Source organism: Henckelia pumila, chromosome 4 (genome assembly GCF_033568475.1).
Source record: "Henckelia pumila isolate YLH828 chromosome 4, ASM3356847v2, whole genome shotgun sequence".
In the NCBI taxonomy this organism is placed as follows: Eukaryota; Viridiplantae; Streptophyta; class Magnoliopsida; order Lamiales; family Gesneriaceae; genus Henckelia; species Henckelia pumila.
Genome location: NC_133123.1, coordinates 62,691,482 through 62,710,862, shown reverse-complemented (window position 1 = coordinate 62,710,862; position 19,381 = coordinate 62,691,482). Strand labels below are relative to the sequence as shown.

The 19,381-nt window shown below is 34.1% G+C and overlaps 1 protein-coding gene and 1 pseudogene across 6 annotated transcripts; one reads left to right on the top strand and one right to left on the bottom strand.

Moving 5' to 3' along the window:
• Positions 1-270: 270 nt before the first annotated feature.
• LOC140861077 (dehydrogenase/reductase SDR family member FEY-like) lies at positions 271-14,619 on the top strand (annotated as a pseudogene).
• Positions 14,545-18,562, bottom strand: LOC140863338 (tRNA (guanine(37)-N(1))-methyltransferase 2). 6 transcript variants are annotated; one of them, XM_073266696.1, is made up of 12 exons: positions 18,457-18,562; positions 18,127-18,258; positions 17,932-18,029; positions 17,709-17,813; positions 17,525-17,585; positions 17,225-17,300; positions 16,338-16,866; positions 16,147-16,266; positions 15,850-16,008; positions 15,142-15,248; positions 14,948-15,022; positions 14,545-14,876 (listed from the first exon to the last, which is right to left on the bottom strand). In XM_073266696.1, the coding sequence occupies exons 2-12, from the start codon at positions 18,219-18,221 to the stop codon at positions 14,775-14,777; spliced, it is 1,527 nt and encodes a 508-aa protein (XP_073122797.1). In that variant the 5' UTR covers positions 18,222-18,258; positions 18,457-18,562; the 3' UTR covers positions 14,545-14,774. The 6 variants fall into 6 exon arrangements, 5 of the variants coding, with proteins under 5 accessions (XP_073122797.1, XP_073122799.1, XP_073122801.1 ...); XM_073266698.1 differs by having other exon boundaries at positions 16,353-16,866; XM_073266700.1 differs by having other exon boundaries at positions 16,338-16,656.
• Positions 18,563-19,381: the final 819 nt, after the last annotated feature.

Here is a 19,381-nt window from a genome sequence, read left to right as displayed (position 1 = left end):
GCAAATAATATGTCGATATTAAAAAAGTACAATGAAATTGGTTGGAATGAATCTTTAATTTTAGCAAGACATAAATAGTGGGTGGTTTTTGATAGTAGGAGTGAGAAATATAACTACATTTTTATCATTTTACACAATACTCTATATGAAGTACAATGCATGTTTAGGGGTTAAATTTGTAAATTTATGTTGGTATCATCAAATACACCAAAAGTAGTTTTTAAATGGGTCTCAATTTTTATATAATAGTATAGATATAAATTACATGGCATGCACTCCAATTCCATCTCATTGATATTCCGTTCCATTTGTTCAAATATTCTTTAATGGTTTTACCTGGTTTACGAGTTGCTGTTCCGAAGGATTCTCGCCAGCCATCTGCAGAACCCAATGCCCCCTCCTATAAATGACCTCACCTTCATTGTTACAGGCTACACACCTCCGAGATCGGCAAAGAAATCGCTAGGTTATTTCGCGTATACTTTTTGTTATATGCATTTTCTTTGATACACATGTTTGATTTAGCGTTAATCAAAGGATCACTTGATTTTTTTCTATGGAATATGTTGTTGAGGCAGATGATTACTTATGTGAATTTCATGTCTTGAACTTGGAAATTTTAAATATGGCCACAATATATATAAAAGGATCTGATATCTTAGAGCATCTTCAACCATCCCTATAACGGAGGATTTGATATCTTAGAGCATCTTCAACCATTCCTATAATGGAGGATTTCTCCATTATAGAAGAGGGGTTTCCCTCTCCAACCCTACTATATATGTACTCCCCATTTTTGAAAAGTGCTACATGATCTTTCATATATGGAGGATCAATGTGCATATAGAGTAAAATTTTAGAGGATGATACTATTTAAAAAATGATATCCTCGAAATATCGCAAAATGGTTCTTTTGTTTTTTGTGTGGTCCATTTTATTTTTCTAATTTTTTTACTTAGTTTTAGTGTTCAATTTTTTTTAATTTATTTGAAATTTTTTTATATTATTCATTAATTAATTGTAATTTAATATTTATACTAAACATCAAATGAAAATAATAAACCAGGTCATGACAAAAAAAACACACGACACAATTTATTACAAACATTTATTATCGACTTAATTTTACTTGATAAGCATGCGATATTTTTTGACACAGAAAAATAGACAATACTAAACGACATACCACCACAAATAAAAAAGTGCAAACAACAATAAAAATAAACACATTTTTAGTTCGTTGCAATCATGAAAATACACTAGTAGTCCAAAAGATCGGACCCGGGTGGTGAAGTTCCTTCGAAGAATTGTCCAAACGGTGTAGAAGTCCCGTCGGAGCAATCCTCCTTCGCTAATATTTTCTTTTAAAAAAAAATTTTTTTTTTTTACAAAGTATGCACGGACTGATTCATCAACACACATGAGGTTCAACCTTAGTACTTTATTATCTTTCTTAAAAGCCATTATCCACTACAACAAATATGTTAATTAACCACACTAAAAAGACAACGGTTTTATATATAAACTGTTGTCGTTTGGTCTTTAACAACTGTTTTTACAAAAAACGTTGTCGTTGGCCATATTTTAATTAAAAACGACAACAAAAAACCGTTGTCTTACATATATCAAAGACAACGGTTTTTAAAAACCGTTGTCTATGAGCGGGTTTTTTATGGCCTACGACAACGGTTTTAATTAACCGTTGTCTATGTGCGTGCTTTTTATGATGTAAGACAACATTTTTTGTAATCCGTTGTCGTTACTTTTAATTTATTTTTATTTTTTATTTTAATAAATATACGCAATACATAATAACCTACTACTACCAAGCTTTAGGCTTAAGTGAAGGAACGAGAAAAAGAAACCCAATCCCTAACCCTCATCCCGTCGCCCCCTTCAACCCAGCTCTTCTCCGGCGCCGATCGATCGCTGGAAACTAGTCGTCCGACCTCCTTGAAGCTACCCCAAGCTTTAGCTAACCCAAATTTCTCTTGGGAGTTAGCAAATCATCTTATGTGTTTTTCTTTATTTCGATTAATGGTTTCAATCTTTCTTTCGATCTAATATTTTTGCGCAAAGTTTGTTGTTGGATAGATTTTAAAAAAAATATAAGTTATTTTCTGTTATTCTCGGGCATATCTATGAGATCTGAACCTTGGCCTTTCAATTTTATGTTGTTGAAATCGATTTTTTGACCTATCAGTTTTGGTCACTGTTGGTTTTTGTTATTTTTAGGCCGGCGAATGAAGATGCAAAAGCAAGATGAAATTCGGAACGAACCTCCCTATCGACATCGCATTTACTCGCCTCAGAGGTTTGTCACTGAATCTGTTGTTTATATTTTAGATAATTTTTCGGTTAAATTAGGGGAAAAAAAGGTTTACACTTCTGAAGAATGGTTGGTGGATCGGAAGAGTATTCCATTGGATTGGAGGAAGAGAATGGCTGCTTTGAGGGCAAAGATTACGACTGCGTTTACATCACTCCAGAAAGACGTTGATCCTTTTTTCCTAACCCTCGACCCCAAGGTTTTTTTTCTAGTTCTTCCAATCTTTATCTACTCCTCGGTGCTTTATGTGATTTCCATTTGTAAGCATTATGAGTTTTCAGGGATTGACTACCTGGAGGCCAATAAAGTGTATGAGATTCTTCTCAAGTACACTCGAGAGAGCTGTAATATGTTTGGCCGGCTTTCAGGTCCAGCTGTAAGACACGCAATTTCATAGCTATGTAAATTTTGTTCTGCTGTCTGTTTGTTCCTTTGAACTTTTTACGTACTAGTTGTGACAAAATTTCTACGAGTTCTACAGGGTGATTGGGAGACAATAGTGCGTTCTTATGAAAAAGATATCATATTTTTCTTGCTGAGGCTTCTCAGATAATGGTCCAAAATGTAAACTATGAAATGTAAGAACAAATGTAGTCTTTTAGACGGTATTCCTGCATAGAATTTGCCTTTTATATGCTTTCAAAATTTGTTTCCATTATGAAGTCCATATCACAAGAAGCAACTCCAAAAGGCCCAACATCAGCTTGCAGAATTAGAGAGGAAGGAAACTGATATAAAAAAAAATGCTGCTCTTTCTCCTACAAAATACACAGAGGCTTGTCTGGATTTAGGATCGCAGGTATGGCCTACGGTGCTGTCATTGTTTTTTTTAACTTTCTTTTTCTAGTTTACACACAAGTCTCTAGACATTGCAGGGTATTAATGTGCGCTCTGAGTTGGTAGAAAATGCAATACAGTCTCTTCCAAGTATTTTTAGCAGGATCTTAGAAGTATTGAACAATGATTCTGTTTCACTGGCCACTGAATTATACTCAACCTTTGTTAGAGATTCTCATACGAAAAAGGATGTGAGGAAATTGCATATTTATTACCTAAATGATGCTGGAAGCATTTCATTGCAACTGACACTACTTTTCCATTTTTTTTTTTGTCTGCAGAAGAAACCTGGGTTGGTTTTAACAAACTTGCAGCATATCTACTCTTTTGAATTTAAGAGACACGAAAGGTAGAGAAAAACCATTTATTGTTGTCATGTGAAGAGAACTGGGAATTACTATTTAATTATTATTGGACTAAGGAAGTGAGGACCGAAATGAAACATGATCATATTTTGTCTTTCATTGCGTTATTTGGTTTTTGTTGTCAGTTTGCTAGTATAATCATGATTAAGATGGATTATTTTCATCATTTGAATTATATCTTGCGGTCTTATTTCTCCTTTATTTTTTTTAGTTGTCTTTTTAAAGATATTGAAGTGAGTTATTTCGAAATTAAAGTATATGACCAAGGACTAATTTATGAAGCATTCTTTAGAGTTCTACATGCTTGTTTGAAATCCAACTCTGGTAATTATCCAAATGCTGGGAGGTGATCCTGTAATCGGTCAATCTAAAAGGGGTCATAACTCTATAATCGATCAATCTAAAGTAGGTGTAATCTGGCTATTTATGTTTCATGATTTTGATTAATTTTCTATTGATTCAAGACACATGTTATCATATTGTCTTTAGATTAATTAAAGCAGAAACGATCATTGGTACGTTTTTTGTAACAGATATACATTTTTTCTGGAATCCAGGTGGCTGCTACTCTCTACTTTACGTGATATGTTTATTCCCACATTTGTTTTTTGTTTTTCTCATAATTTTAATTAAGAGATTCTGTGTTTGGTGCCGATTGACTTGACTTCGCACATTGTTAGTGTTTGTTTGACTCCGCTGCAAACCATATAATTTATTGAGGTAACAACTTTGATATCTATGGTAATTTACTTTTGTTATGACTTGTTATTAATGACTCTTTTGTCAAATTTATGTCCCCTTGTGAAGCTTTTGGATCTCTCTCTGTACAAAATGTGTGAAATTATCTGTTCCGAAGAGAAAATTAGGGGTCAAACAATTAAAGATAAGATCGACTCTCTTTCACTCCTAACACGAAATCTTCCATTTTCTTTCCTTTTTTTACCGTTAATTAATATTAATATATATTTTTCTTTCTTCTACGTACAGAACTTATATCTTAATTCTATGAATAATTGATTGTGTTATATTTTATAATTTATATTTATATGTCTAAAATGTTCAAATATTCTTTCAAAAAAATTTAAACATATGAATGGTTGGGCAAGTGTTTTGCCAAAATTTGTTTCGAATTATTTCAAACTAAAGTCAGTTCACACTTTCTTTGTTTAATATTATTACATTTTTTACTTGTGTGGAATCATGGGCAACCTTAGTTCCACCATGAATTAAGAATCGTCAATCACATCTTATAATTAACACATTCAATGTTCTCAACGTATGTAGGAGTGGAAAGTGCGGAACCGAACCTAAAGATCTCACAAGTGACAGTAAAAGGCATCATGATTCTAAATCGTTAAACTGCCCCTGTAATTTGATGACATGTTCTTTTTCTCTCCTTTTTCCCTGTTGATTGAAGACATCATGATTTGTTTGTGTGATGACCGGGGTTATGTAGAAGTTATTTGGCGTCGACTTCTATTGAAACATTCAAACTTTTAAAATTCAATTTGGACAAGATTTTGTGGACAGTTAGAGTTTTTAAGAATGATGAACATGTGAACAAGTATTTGAGTTTAATGGCTGAGAGCACAAGTATTTAACAACATAAAGTAAAATTGTTTTTATTTTTTTTATTTTTGGGATTATTTTTATAAGATATGTTGATTTTATGGATCGAGTTTATTAATAATTTTTTGTTTTTGTTCTTTCATATAATGGAGTAAATTCATGCAGGGCCATTTAACGAACTTCTTCATATTGAAATAACAAGAGTTGACAATGTTATTTTTGGAACATTGTTTACTAGATAAATAATACATTTATATAAACTGATACATCGTTCACAAGGTAATCATCGTTCTTGGTTTTCTGTGTTTTTTATGCCGAAATTTTTGATGAGTCTTGTTTGCTTATTGATTTTATGATTTAATGTTGAAGGCTCCGAAGATCTTGTTGAGTTTGGCTGGGATTTTGGACGAGTATATTACGTTGGAGTAGAAAGTATGGCTGGTTCAAGAACGTGGCCGTTTGGAACAGGAGAAGTTTCGGGTTCAGAATCTGCTCAAGGGCATGCAGGATGTCATGAATGCGTACAATTCTAGTGTTGTACGCCCCTGCTCTGCCGCTGCCGCCCTCCTTGGCATATCAGGCTGTGGTTTCTCAAGCTCAGGTTGTTGTTGTGACTCCTGCAGGTACCCATTCTTCGCATTGGTTGAACTTATGCAAATTTGCAATGGTTTCTAAGTGGGTTTATATTGGCTTCCTGGGGCAGTATCGGTATATTTTTTTGGGTATTCAATTGTTCTTTCTTCTAAACTTGTGTTGGGGTGAAATTAGATATCTTGAAAAGTTTGAACTACGGAATACCCCTTATTGTCAAAATACCATTTGTATGTAACTCAAAAAGTACTCTCACGCAGTATATTGCTTGTAATCTTATTATAATGACTATATTAAAAATGATTTTCTCGAATTTGTTTTCTATATTTTTCTGGAGTTTTCTGGGAATAGTTGTCATTATGAAGGCCATCTGATATTTTATCTTCATGTGTCAATTGTTTTATTAGTTGGACAAATTGTCTACATTATGATAATACTCTTTTATGTTGTTTTATGATCCATGATCATGCTGGGTTTTCATATGCTGCTTTAACTTGAGATCGTCTTTAAACTGGAGGTTATGAAGGTTGAGGATTGAGATTTGGTTTTACTTGTTTTACGATGTTCAAATCTCTATGTACGGATCTTAGATTCTTGAAACAATATCTTTATTTACTGTTGGGAATTGGTGTTCTTGGAATTTTGAAGGGTGACGATTGAATAACTTACATGGGATCCATCAGAAACTCTTTTCTTGCTATTTTTGTAGGTTTCCTTCCCAGATATCTTGGCAGAACAACTAACAATTCAGGTTCCTATTTAATTTCCTTCATAATTTTATTGCTAATTAGCTAGTGACTATAATTTTTATTTTATTTAGCCAATATTCTATGTGGTGATTTCACTTTCATTCATTTGAGGGCCATACTTTTAGAAGTTTGCAATTTTACATTTGCATTTGTTGAGTTCTGTTCTATTTATACTTGAATTGTGTTTATGATTTTTTTATTTTTTCTTTTTAATAATTTACAGATTGGAGATCTAATTCTGAATTAAGTTTTTCATCTGATACTGCTTCCAAAATGGAAATAACCAATGACAATGTTATCATTGAAGACAAGTGTACCGTAAAAGATTCTGTGTCGCAATCTAGCCAAATCCATATCATGGGTGTTCTCGACGAAATTATAGCTGAGGAAAGAAATAACAAGGTATCATACATATCAATTTTTGTCCTTACTATTATCTCGGTTTAAATTCAAAAACTTATTCATATGATATGTTTCTTGCTTATAAAGTGATAATAATGCGGATGCACAAATATATGATATCTGCAATCTAAATTTGGATGGATCAGATTTATTCCTCTATATGCAAACACCTTGGGATTTAGCTTTCCACAGGTCCCTAAGATAGCCACGTGCATTGATAATATACTTGATAGGCTGATACTTGTTAAATTTTTGCAGAAAACATTATGTCCGGCTGGTTTATGTCGAGTTCACTACGATAAAGCTGCTAAATAAATTGTTTATGGTTGTTTTTTAATTATTTTTTTTACTTGAGGCTTGTGTTTTGATCTTGTTGTATTTTACATGTACCTAAAATAATGTTAATTTGCTTATGATATCAAACAAGAAGGCAGATCCATGCTAGTATGAATTAAAGTTGAGAGGCTAGCTTATTGGGATGTGGAGTGAAACTTGAAATGGTGTGTGGTTTGAGTTATTGGGATGTTGTGGAGTGAAACTTGAAAGTGCCAAATCCATGGTTTAGCTTGTGGCCTGTGGGTTGGTCGGAGCCCACGGTTTGTCAACTGTGCCTACTATATTTTATGAATTCAATCAATACAAATGCAAAATGAGTTGAATAAAATCTGCACTGCCTTCCCTTTTGGAGTTGCTGAGTTTTTTTCTTTTATTTTTTTCCATGACAAGCGAGATATTAGTTTGATAGTTGAGATTGAATTCCACGTTTAAATTGGTCTAAGATTTTGTTGATAATTTTGGACTGAGACTGTGTTTTCTTGTAGGTAACTCGGGAGTAATGCATAAGGGGTTTTGATGCAAGGATTGATCTGTGTTTCAAATCGCCTTGGTAATACGTAGAAGTCATCTCGTGAACATCGTTATCAAGAACAAACACATGATGATTTATGTTTTGATACAACCATCTTTTAGAACTACTTTTGTTACATTTATATTATATTAGATGGGATATTTTGAGTGTCGACTACGTAGTATTATCTTCCAAATTAGATGTGTGTAACTATTTTGGAACTTGAATATTTTCATGGATTCAATGTAGTAAATATTTTATTTTATATTGATTTCTTTATTAATATTTATAGTTCGTATGAAGATTAATTAGGCAACGATTTTAATGACTCCAAATACAACTGATTTATGTTATTGCAAAACCGTTGTCGTATACCATAAACAATAATGGATATACACTGTTGCAAAAACCGCTGTCGTCATTCAAAAACGACAACGGATATACACTGTTGCAAAACCGTTCTTGTAATCCACAAACGACAACGGATATAAACTGTTGCAAATATGTTGTCCTAAGCCATAAACAACAACGGATATAAACTGGGCAAAACCGTTGTCTTAAATAGTAAATGACAACGGATTTACACTGTTGCAGAACCGTTGTCTTTGGAGAATTACGACAACGGTTACAAACTGTTACAAAACCGTTGTCGTTGGATAGCTACCACAACGGATATAAACCGTTGTTATATGGCACGCTTTTTACAACGCCCCCAGTTACAACGGTTTTATCCCCCCCTACGACAACGGATATTATTCATTAATTAATTGTAATTTAATATTTATACTAAACATCAAATGAAAATAATAAACCAGGTCATGACAAAAAAAACACACGACACAATTTATTACAAACATTTATTATCGACTTAATTTTACTTGATAAGCATGCGATATTTTTTGACACAGAAAAATAGACAATACTAAATGACATACCACCACAAATAAAAAAAGTGCAAACAACAATAAAAATAAACACATTTTTAGTTCATTTCAATCATGAAAATACACTAGTAGTCCAAAAGATCGGACCCGGGTGGTGAAGTTCCTTCGAAGAATTTTCCAAACGGTGTAGAAGTCCCGTCGGAGCCATCCTCCTCGCTAATATTTTCTTTAAAAAAAATTTTTTTTTTTTACAAAGTATGCACGGACTGATTCATCAACACACATGAGGTTCAACCTTAGTACTTTATTATCTTTCTTAAAAGCCATTATCACATTCTTTTGTTTCTCAAAATCAATTAGCTGTTGTCGATGGACCTCAGCATTCTCCATCACAGCCACCAACCATTTTCTCACTACATTTGGTCATGGTGGAAAGATACTTCAAGTGTTCTTCATTAGCTTTTGTTTTGGCTTTGGCCTTTTTATGTCAATTGAACACTGAGAACTCTTTGATGGGTTATCTTCATCCAGGTTTATAACAGACCCGAATAGCCCTGTAGAATCGGGTGTTGGTGATTCTGTGCTAGGGGAATAGTCTGAATGGGAGGAATCGATATTCCCATGATTTGGTACGAAATTAGGTAAAACAGCGTTGGGTGGTCTAACTTCTCCTGATCCTTAAGTAACAACCAAATATGATCCAACCTCCAAGTCGACGCATATTGATGCGATCATAGATATCTCATGATGTAATCAAGCTAAGAGGAAATGGGTATGCTGGAGTTGTCGCAAGGTCCAACAACGAGGGGACGGAACAAGCTGTTTAAAGAAGCACTTCAAAGATTCGTGATGTATCCAGGAGTGTCTAACAACATGCCATCAAGACTAGAATGGTTTAAGATTCATGGCAACCAAGTTGGGGAGCATGGAAGACAAGTTGGAGATCATATTGAAGTGCTAAATGACCAAGAAAAAAGTAGTAGAGGTGCCCCAGCACCTCTTGGAGTACAGGGGGCGCCCCAGTGCCCGATGTCTGAAACACACACTTCGGCGTGTTTGTGTGTGTTCGGGGGATTTTTGATATTTTTTATATTTTTCCTATTTTTGAGTGTTTGAGTGCAATTAGGAAACTATCTTTTGCATATTTTACATTATCTCTTACCTTTCAAAATTGTAAACAATATAAAACAAAAGATGCATTCATTATTCAATAAGATTAATTCAATTATTTATTATTATCAACCAAAATTCTCTCTAGAATTTTACTTGAAGCTTATTGCTTTGTTTTAAATCAAACTTATCAAAGTTTAACAACTTTGTGATGTTTGTCGATTGTTCTTCATCGTGGATTGTCAAACACAAGTTCTTTGAAGGTTTATTTGAATCACAATTGTTTATCGTGATTATTTGTTACTAGTTTTTCTAAACTAGGGGTGAATATCCAAACTTTTACTTGTTTAAAAGATTGGGAAAAACACTTTGAATCTCTTTTGTTATTGAATTGAGGGCGCGATTTTTTCGTATAATTGTGTTTGCTATTCTTACCATTAAAGATTCATGTCACATATGATTGCTTAAATAAGGCTTTGCTTGATCCAACTACAACCACGTATAATTAGTATCTTAGTTTTTTTTTTTTTTGTGACGTGGAAACCCGCAGCCGCTACCCGGTGTGCACTGGGTAAACCCCCGGACTAACGCAATAGCCTGCAAACTACGTTAATCAGGTAAACCACACTAGGCAAGCCCTGTGTGACGGGCTAGTCCAAGAAGGTATTGGTAGGGAAAATCGAACTCCTGAACTCTGACCAAGAATTTACCTACTCCACCAACTTGGACACCCCTTAGGGGCAATTAGTATCTTAGTTACATACAGTTAGGGGTGGTATACCGTACCGTACCAAAAATCGTATACAATATACCATATCGGAAATTACAATATAAGAAAATGTTATATCGATACCGTACCGAAACTCTCGGTATACCGAAAATTGATATACATATAGATATATAGTATACCGATCCTACCGATATTTTACGGTATACGGTATCGGTATATACCGTTTTATATCGAAAAAAACTTTATATTTTTAAATTTTTTAAAATTTATTGTTTATAAATATTATATATTTTAAATTTTTTATATTGTTTCGGTATTTTGGTATACCGGTATATACTGAAATTTTCAAATTTCATATCGTTACCGTACCGAAAAATTCAGTATTGTTAATGTATCGTACCGAAATCTTCGGTTTACCGAAAATTCGGTGAATTTGGTATTTTTTTAGGTACGATAATTTCGGTATACCAAAAATTCGATATTTTTCCTCATCCCTACATACAGTTAAAAAATATATAGTTTGACATATATATGTTAACATAATTACTCACAATGTATTTCTCAGAAGCACCACTTGGCCATAATAGTACGAGGCTCTGTTAATTTACTAGTGAGTTGTTCGTTGTAGGTAGCTGCAACTCGCGACCACAACCTATCGCGCGATAATTGGTTTATACCAATTATTGGATTTTAGGAGATGTCAAGATAAGCCGTCACATGGAGTTTGTCCTCTTCGATTGAGAAAGCATCATGTTTAGATGAAGTCATTTAAATAATTATTGAATGTGTATGATATACGTCAATGCTACGAACGATACTTCAATTTATAGCCAAAAAATTTTGGATAACAAATCTGGTTTAACGGTCTGGATTAAAGGATATCTAATCTGATGGTAGAAATTCAACTTATTGGATTGATTTTTCTGGAGATATGAAATTTGATCTGAAGGTGTATACTGGAAGAACTGTATTTAGACTGTACGATGCATCTTTGACAACCCGTGACAGCTGCAGCTAGACAAGAGTTGACAGATGAGTTGTCTCTGATTGCGACTATAAGAAATATTTTGTAGCACGACAAGAAAGTTGTATAAAAGATGTTGAACGAGCATTTAGTGTACTGCAATCAAAGTGGGCAATAATCACTGGACCAGCCCGAGTCTGGAGCAAACGAGTCTTGCATGATATCATGACAACATGCATTATAATGCATAATATGATTATTGAAGATGAAAGGGATGAACATGTGTCAGTCATAGACTATCGCGAAGCACCTACCCCATATGTCAAAATGGCACGTGATGAGCATGTCCAGTTTCAAGAGTTTCTTGCACGACATCGTCAAAGAAAAGATAAGTCGGCCCACTATACATTTCGGGATGTTCTTATTGATCATTTGTGGGAGAAGTATAATAATTCGAAATATTAGTAATTCTAATAATCAAACTGTGTGTTGTATTTATACATTATGTGTCATTTATATTTATCTTGCTTTATATTTTATGTCTGTATGACTAATATTGTGTATTGTTTGCAATTTAATGACCAAATAAATGCATTATTTTAAAAAATCGAGTCGAATATGTTTTAATTGTTTTATGTTTAATAATATAATACATAATTATTAATATATTATACGATTTATTTCAAGCTTATCCAATCAATTAATTCAGTTGAACGATATATTATGTAATTATTTAATTATACGTGTGTGTGTTTGTAAAAAAAAAAAAGAATATAAAAATTGAGTATTTGGTAATATTTAGAAGATATGGGTTGGAGAAACTTATTGAAAATAGAGATTACGAATCTATATTTTTTAGAATAAACGATGAAAAATAAAGGATATGAGTTGGAGATGGCTTTTACGCAATTGGGGGAAGCAGGGGCGCATGTTGTGATGGCAGTAAGAAATTCAAAGGCTGCTAACGAGTTGATAAAGAAATGGCAGGAAGAGTGGTTAGGATGAGGTCTTCCTCTTAATATGAAGGTAACTTCATATGTGAAGCCAATTCATAAATTTGGACAAACTGTTATGAGCAACTTCAACTTTTCCTGCATGAGGTTCAATTTATGCTTATGCATTTGACCATCTGTATTTTTCAGTTGAACAAAATAATATATTTTCCTATCTATTTTTCATTCTTATAAGATTCAAGTAAAATTGATAAAGTTTCATTGCGACGAACTTTAACACGTGCAAATTAAAGGTCATGGAACTTGATCTTCTTTCTCTGGACTCTGTTGTGAGATTCGCTGAAACTTGGAATGCATGTTCAGCACCTCTTCATGCTCTCAGCAACAATGCTGGAATATTTTCCATTGGAGATTCATATTTCAATCTACTCTAAAAATTACTACTTGTGTGTACAAACAACTTTCCCTTGTGGTTGGCACTTAGCGGTGACAAACTAATTTTGATTTTGCATTAATCCTTCGTGAATGAAAAGTTTGCTCTGCCTCTCGTGTATGCATTGAAGTTAGATTAATGTTTGTTTTCGAGTTTAACTCAAATGTGATGTATCCGATTCTTTCTTGTGACATTTTTTGGTAAGGAATACATTTGTTCATTTGCTGATACTTCTCTTTTTACTTTTAAGCAAAGAAAAAAGGTAATCTATTTGATTGCATCCTAGTTGCTCCTTTCTTTGGATCCAGAACCACAAAAAATTTCGAAGGACGTTTATGAAGAGCACATGCAAGTGAACCATGTAGCTCCATCTCTGCTTTCAGTATTGCTTTTGCCTTCCGTCATTAGAGGCTCTCCTAGCCGCATTATTAATGTGAATTCTATTGTAAGTTTTACAAGCGCTATATGCATATTACTTGTTTCAGTAACATTTAACTTGAATTTGCAACTTTTCTTGTTTGAAAGTGAAAGAACTTAAATGATTGCACATTATGGATTGCTAAAATACTGTTTAAGAGAAACGTTGGCTGCCCAAACTGAGAGTAATTTGTCTTGGTTGTTTGTAGATGCATTATGTAGGATTCGTGGATGCAGAAGATATGAATGTTGTATCTGGCAAAAGAAAGTGCACAAGTTTGGTGGGATACTCAAGCAGTAAGGTGTGCCATCGCTTAAAACTTTAGCAGTTACGTTTTGGCTTTCGATGACATTCAAGTCTCTATTGATCCTATTTTCAATGGTGAGTTGGCACTATTTTAATGTAAGAAATAGCTTCCATGTCTTAAACCTCATAATTTTACTTCTGAGGTTAATGCTCATGTTAGAGTCTGTAGAGATGAGTGGAGACAACTCTTTTTTTATGTTTTGGTTCAAAAAATTGTTGAGAACCTAAACCTACTTCCTTGTCAGTCCATTGGGCCTTCTTTTCCGTTATTCCCTTTTGTGGTTCCTGTGAAAAGCATAAGCTAGCAATTTTAATTGTCACCTTAAAGTGCTGGTTCAAGTCTCTTTAATACTACCTTGATTTTTGTGAATGGAGATCATGTTCAGCAGTATTCTTAAGTAGTGTTTGAGAGAGTTTTTAAGAAGCACTTCTTAGTTTTTCGTTAACAAAATTTCACAAAATTTCAAATTTTTGTTAACGAAAAAACTGAGAAGTGCTTCTAAGAACCTCTCCAAAACACCACCTTAATAAGCGACTTCCAGCTGAAGCTCATAAATGTAGTGTGTGTTCTTGCAACATTGAAACTTGTTATATAATTTGGGAGAAGACATTAGAGTTGGTAGGGTTGCTGTAGGATGCAGCAGAGATACTTATACAAGAGGAAGAAGTCGAGTGCAAATATGGAGCATCCTAATAGGTTACAGATTCCTTTTGCTTTTGTTTTGTTATCAATTCCTCCGACACAGGAGCTATCCATTTAGTTCAGGCCATCTTGTGGTAGCACTGAACATGGGATTTCATCTTGTTCAATAGCTATGGATTGCCCGAATCAAGTGTCGAGCTTTTTCATGGTACTCCGCTTTCTTGGATGCAATCCGTATCAAGTGTCGAGCTTTTTCATGGTACTCCGCTTTATTGGATACAAAAACCAGAGATTAATGTAGACTGTAGAATGCAGTTTCACGTATGTATTGTAAAGAACAGGGTTTTTTTTCTTCCTGGGAAACTATTGTATGCGTATCAGTCGGTACATGGTGCGAAGATACGGGACATCTGGTGGAAGATTCAACTACCTGGCATTACATTTTATGTACTATTTTTTGACTGGATTGTTGAATTACATGTAGAATGAAAAATACTAAGTCTAATTTGAAACTATCAATAAAAAGTAGTCAACAAAATTGCCATAACAAATTGATGAACTCAAATTCAGCAGTAATCAACGAAGCCTATTGTAGTTGGTATATATATGGGTAAAACATGGATTTGAAGCAAGAGCTCGTTTTTTTAGTCGTCAAATGTAGACTTCGATGGTTCAGACTGTCCCGCCGTTTGCACGTTTTCAATACATGTGTCTTCTGGTAATCTGAAGCTTAAACAAAACATCGTCTGCAGGGAAATTAATATCTTTAGAAACTATAATTTTGCATATGATATAATGTCAAGTCTATGGCTTTTACCTTGTTTGGGGCAACATCTCTAACACGGTGAAATATTGGATCTTGTATGTGAGCACCCAAGGCCTTCTCTGCCTCCTAATATAGAATGCAAAATATGCGGAATAAAATTCTTGGAATTCAATGTTCATCTAGGGGGAGGAAATACTTCGAATAGTAGAAAATTTAAAATAGAAAGAGGATGAGAATAAACTTACTGATAATATTGATTCATTTGTTTCATTTGATCGCACGAAGCAATAGCAGTGGATCCATGGAAGAGAACCATTCCAGTACCTTCTCTCTATTAAACCTCTAAATGCATCTGCAAAAGTATCTCCACAATTTCCTTCACTTTCTCAAAGAATAACCATGCAATGTGCGAAATTCAGATTTAGATGAACAAAATTCCAGAAAAGTATCAAGTTCCACAAAAGGAGAACTTCGAAGAAAAGAAAACCAGATAAACATATACGTCAAAGGAAGAGAGCTTAAAAGAGAAATTTCAATCGGTGATAATACAACAAAAACATCTTATGGAATGACAAACCATTATTATTCAAAACATGATACATAAGAATACAAAAGTGAAGGTTGGAGTTGCCGCAAAATAAGAGGCTGAATACAAAAGTGAAGGTTGAAGTTGCTGCAAAATAAGAGGCTTTCCTCACAGTATTTTAAGATCAGATGTTCGGAGAAAGCAAAGCTTCATTACCACAGTAACTGAAAAGGCTTGTTCAGTACCATATCCAGTCATAGAAGATATCAGGGATATGTTAATAAGCCGCAACCGTAGCTTCCTTCTCATAAGTATAACTAAATAAAAACTACTTCAAATTAACAATATTAAGATGTAGGCAAGCTGAAATTCCCTCTATAACTCAAATAACCAAGCAAAAACTGGAATCAGAATATTGAAAAGTCACCGAGAAATTCTAAAGCAGAGGCAGGTAGGTTCATTATGATATGATCAGTGTGCTCCCAGGCCTTTGAGTTGAATATCTGAGAGCCTCCCGTGCACTTGTTCAAACCTCTTTTCTTTTTGTCAGGCACATGAACACCAGAACTAACAGCAACTCCATTTTCTGCAACAGAAATTACAAAAACACATATGAAACAGGAATAACTACAATATGGTACACTAGCAACAACATATTCAATGCAGTGACTCCTAGCTTTACAACATTCAGTAACCCCTCCTTCAACCAATAATCATATCATACCTTCAAAAGAACTTTCGGGACGTCTTTTTGCTGGCGCTAAATTAGCATCTTTCTTCACACATGACTCTTGATTATTTTCACACCAGATTGACTTCTCAACTTGTATATCTTGTGTTGCACCTTCAAGAACACCAAAAATATCATCGAAGTTCATTAAAATATAGTGCAAAACAGCCAACTAAGACACATACCACTGGGATAATTACCATCTTCTAACTTAGTCTGTCCATTTGTTTGCATCTCTTCTTTGCCAGAAGTCTTCAAAGTAGCTGTATCAGATTGTAGACAACTCTCACTTGAAGGAACTTTCATCAGCGAAGATATAAATATTCGTGCATCCAAATTATATGCTCGGACTAGATTGTCGACCTTGTTTTTTTCAGCATTGATCTTCAAATAATGAATGCTGTCTGGATTTAAGTCGTTCGCATACACATAGCATCCTTTTTGTGCGGCTGGTATAGTAAATGGACCAATACCGGCAAACATATCACAAATAATATCCCCAGTCTGAAAAATTGAAACAAGCCTCATATGCTCATGTTCCAATCTAGAATTCCAATAAACCAAGCCATAGTCAAGATTGAAAACTGCTCCGAATTGCTTCACTTCGGTAACCATATTGCAATCTCCAGCCAGTACTTCAAATTTGGGCACACGAAACTCATTTGTTATTGTTCCAACTTTATTAACAATGGTCTTGATTCGTGGATAATTTTTCTGGGAAGTAAAAACAATTTATGAAAAGAATAAAAATGATGTATGCCCGGTAAAATCATTTTCCTTCGATAAGAAAAAATTATGTATTATGATATTAGTGTATCAGATGACACAATTCGGAGCATATTATTCATGTTAAAAGAATATATACTGTTCCTCAACTCTCAGTCACCAAAACAAGTCATCGGAGCAGTTCCCGCAAGCCATTAAAATCTAATCTAAAATTATTAAAAATGTGTAGCCCCTCATCGCACCATATCCTATTAACTAGTTTCTTTTTCTAGCATTGGTGGCACTGGAACAAGTAAAGAAGAAGGTTAAAAAATCAAGTGTTGAACATTGAAGCATATAAACATACATCATAAAGAACTTTTGCTATAACATCCTTGTATTGGAGTAGTTCATCTGTTATATTTAGGTGAGCAATGTGACCTGCACAGAATTCAGAAAGGTTAATTAATAGGGATCTGTGTGAAGAATATTAGCTGTAAACTGCAAGCTCCAATCAAAGTCAGGTAGTTAAAGGATATTCATTAAACCAAAAATTAGAGCAGAAAAAAGAAACTTGGAAAACGCATGTGCAAACAAACTTCAAAAAAGACCATTTCAAGCTTGAAAATAAAACAATAAAAGTTTAAAACAGACAATAGACTTAACTATGGTCTCAAAAGATGAAGGTACTTCAACCCCAAGTGGCAAAATCTGCTTCAATATATGGTCTGTAACATAGAAATTTAGATTAAAAGTAAATAATTCATCTGCTTTAAAGCATGAGAAAATTGCAGTACCTTATCTAAGGTTATTCAAATCATAACATAACTATAGTATAAACGACAAGCTACCTGCACTCCAATATGAATAGCCAAGAGTCAATGAATAAGGGAACACTTGAATTTCAAAGAGCTCCTTCAATTCATCAACTTTATGACTAGGGATTTCAGATAAATCTGCGAGTGAACTCGAAAGCAAATTCACATGACCAAGTCAGAATCAAAAGACATAATATGTCGATCTTCAAAAACTGCACCAAAAGACGCTACATTTAAAATAAAATAGGGTTCATACCAGTATTTTGAATTCTCTCAGATAATATCATGTACCGATTTTTGTTGCAAGTTGGATCCTCCGTGATAGGTTTGATACGTGGCCTATCAAGCAAATACCTATTCAAGTGGAGAAAAAACGTGTAACAAAGCTCTGCAGGTAAAAATAAAAATCGGTGAAGTAACTTGAATTACAGTTATGTATTTCAGTGCACACCCATTGAGGACTCGAGTGGCGAGCTTGCATTTTTCCCTCGGAATTCGAAGTGCCAACAAATTGAAGTGCACGTCAAATTTACTCTCGTCTAGCATCCTCTCCTCGCCGAACGTTTTTCTCCCGCTGATTCTTCTGACAACAATTTTGCGCAAAAAGAAAAAAAGGAATTTTACTCACACAGTATTCTTCGGATTATTTACTCCCTTGTGTCCAAGGAAAAAGTGATGATGCAGGAAATACCAAGTTTATGGGATCAAAATGAAGCCTCGAAAATTTTGAGCAGAAGACAATCAAAACAGAAACTTGGAAATTGGTGAGTAGAGGGATTACCTATAATTGCCAGACACAGATGCGGAGAAGGAGACGGCCAAGGCTCCAATGGACGCCTAAAGTGGTCGGTGAATCGCTTCCATGTATTTGCAGTGTATGAATCCCGGCCTTTAGGGTTAAACAATTTTTTAATTTTTGCGAAAATTGATGTTTTGTGTTGTAAAAAAGTAAAAATTTATGGTAAAAAGTAAAAATTTTAAAACTCAAAATATTTTAAACTCTACACTTCACAAATATTTTTCTCTCAATTCAATTGTATTTTTCATCACAAATGAAGACCTATTTATAGATCCACATTTGAGATTAGTCCAAAAATAAATACATCATCATCTACATCATCACACACTAATTTTCCACATTTTACAACTCAATATTCAACATTCAACATTCAATATTCAACATAATATTAATAATAATAATAATATTTTTCAACACTCTTCCTTGTGATGAAGATCGTGATATGATGACTGCCTTCATTACGTGTTTTATACTGCCTCGTTAAAAACCTTACTAGGAAAAACCCAGTGGGATAAAACCATAGTAAGAAAAAAAGAGTGCAGCCACGTAAACTTCCCCTCATGTTAACATGAGTGATTCTTCACATATTCCGCAGATTGCGCATCCCAATGTTGTATATATGCTTTTTGAATATCGTCGTGAGAAGTGCCTTTGTGAAGAGATCTGATGAGTTCTCACTTGATTGAATATAACAGATATCAATATCTTTATTCTTCTCAAGCTCTTGAGTGTAGGCAAAGAACTTTGGGGTATATGTTTTGTTCTGTCACTTTTGATGTATCCTTCTTTCATTTGAGCAATACATGCAGCATTGTCTTCATACAACGTCACAGGCTTCTTGTCTACTGATAATCCACAAGAAGTTTGGATATGTTGTGTCATTGATTTTAGCCAAACACATTCACGG

Bases quoted from the DNA above. Each gene is read 5' to 3' on its own strand.
- LOC140863338 (XM_073266696.1), bottom strand. From the start codon at position 18,221: ATGCTAGACGAGAGTAAATTTGACGTGCACTTCAATTTGTTGGCACTT. The intron at 17,586-17,708 runs GTAGCTTGTCGT...TCTATGTTACAG, and splicing joins CTATTCATATTGGAGTGCAG to ACCATATATTGAAGCAGATT. The intron at 16,009-16,146 runs GTATGATATGAT...TTTCTGTTGCAG, and splicing joins TCCCGAAAGTTCTTTTGAAG to AAAATGGAGTTGCTGTTAGT.